The following is a 1,841-nucleotide window of genomic DNA, read 5'->3' as shown; positions in this document are numbered from 1 at the left end:
GCGGGTGTGTGAGGCATCCAGGAGCGGGTCTCACTGCGCGTCGCCCACCAACACCTTCCTCCCCCACCATTCTACCCAGCCCCAGTCCCACCCAACCCATTTGGGCGAGACAACCGAGTGCGAAGGACAAGAGATTGCCACGAAATAAAGAAGAGGGCATTCTGGAAAGAAAGGTGTGATCCCATCAGCAGACAGGTGACCCAAGGATAAACGCTGGTGATAAGGTTCTCTTGGCTGGCGGATCTGGCCATCCTTGACTACTGTTTCTGGGACTTTTCAGGCTCCCAGAATCATGGCCCAGACTCTCCAGGATCCTCTTAACCTGGGCGGCGGCTGGGCATCCTCGGCGCCTGTACACAGCTGGTCCTCAAACCACCGAAGGCGCAGGGGCGCTCCAACTTACAAGCGGCGGTACCGTTATGGCCCCAAGGCTGAAGATGAGCCTCCGAGGAAACAGCCGAAGCAACAGCACGGCCCACGTCCTTGGTACCAACCACCCCGAAGGCCTTATTGGGCTGTGTACTCCAACTGGAGGCGCTGGAGAGGTCCCTGGTACCCACCCCCGGCGGGATTCTGGAAGGTACCTCGCAGAGTGCAATTGATCTGGGTGTATGGACTTCACCCGCTTTGCCTTTGCTGCTGCTCCTGTTGGCATGGATCCTGGAACCCCGGCTGCACAAGGCCCCATGGAAGAAAGAGGCGATGGGGCCGAAGGGGCCGCGGTCTGCGACGCCGCCCTCGCCGCTCCTCCCAAAGAAGCCCATCTGGAGATTTGAGCATGCTGTTGCGGCCAGGCAACTTGTATGGATGGCGAGCTCCTGGCATGCGTGCACCGCGAAACACCACCCAGTTCATTATGAACCAGAACTATGAGGACATGCGGCAACAGGAGAAGCTGGAGCGGCAGCAGGAGGCGCTGCGGGCCCAGCAAGTTCAGGCCAGCGACCCGACCTCTCCAATGGCTGCTTCTGGAGAAGATTCACCACCTAGCGGGTACGAGGAAGATGCTGAACTTCAGGGAATTTTCTATGGCTTGGTGCAAAATCCTGCTCTAGTCTTCAGTCCTGCCTCCAAGGAAGAAAGTCTGTTTCCCAACCCTCAACAGGTGGAGGAAGACGAGAAAAACGGTGATGAGGTCGAGGAGTGTGAGGAGGAAGTTTGTGAGGAGGAAGTGTGTGATGACAATGGGTTCGAACAAGAGGATGAAGAGGCAGAGAGTGAGGATGGTGAATATGAAGATGACGATGGAGAAAATGAAGAGGATGAGGCCTGGGATAGAGAGGAAGAGGAGGCCGAGGATGGAGAGGAAGAAGAAGAGGAAGAAGAGGAGAAGGCTGAACCTGGAGAGGAGGAGGCTGAGAATAAAGAGGACAACGAAGCCACTGACTATGAAGTGGAGGAGGGGCAGGAAGAATTTGAAGAGGAGGATATAGAAGAGGAAGAAGAGGAGATGGATGATCAGAGAGTAGAAGAGAACCATTTGCCTTTGAAAATGCCTTTGTCAATCCTAGTAGGATCTAAAGAAGAAAACAAGAACTTTATGAGCTGTAATTATTTCAGCCCGAAGAAGATACATTCCAAAGTGGCACAGGAAACGCTCCTCGTGGTGCAGGACATTAATTGATAGACGTCAGGAAAGGGATTGAGAAATGGAATGGAACTATTATGAGGCAAGAATAGATTAGCAGTTGATTAAAAACTAATTTAAAAAGTGAGTTCCATTAATAAACATGTAAACCCTTTCTTTGGCCATTATAAAATGTTTAAAAATTGGTGTGTTTCGTGTATGACTATGGGTGGAGGAAGGGTTTATATGGAATCTAACGTAATTTAAATGGAAA

The 1,841-nt window shown here is 51.9% G+C and overlaps 1 protein-coding gene across 1 annotated transcript; it reads left to right on the top strand.

The window, feature by feature from the left end:
* The first annotated feature begins 292 nt into the window (after window positions 1–292).
* CCER1 (coiled-coil glutamate-rich protein 1) lies at window positions 293–1,624 on the top strand. The gene is made up of 2 exons (XM_006870717.1): window positions 293–1,333; window positions 1,409–1,624. Exons 1-2 carry the CDS (start codon window positions 293–295, stop codon window positions 1,622–1,624), a joined length of 1,257 nt encoding a protein of 418 aa, XP_006870779.1.
* Window positions 1,625–1,841: the final 217 nt, after the last annotated feature.

The sequence above is a fragment of the Chrysochloris asiatica genome, unplaced genomic scaffold (genome assembly GCF_000296735.1).
Source record: "Chrysochloris asiatica unplaced genomic scaffold, ChrAsi1.0 scaffold00149, whole genome shotgun sequence".
NCBI lineage: Eukaryota > Metazoa > Chordata > Mammalia > Afrosoricida > Chrysochloridae > Chrysochloris > Chrysochloris asiatica.
This window is presented reverse-complemented; position numbering and strand designations above follow the sequence as displayed.

Excerpts from the sequence above, each read along its gene's own strand:
- CCER1 (XM_006870717.1), top strand. The coding sequence starts at position 293 with ATGGCCCAGACTCTCCAGGATCCTCTTAACCTGGGCGGCGGCTGGGCA. Across the intron at positions 1,334-1,408 it reads AAGAGGAAGAAGAGGAGAAG|GAAGAATTTGAAGAGGAGGA; the intron begins GCTGAACCTGGA and ends GAGGAGGGGCAG.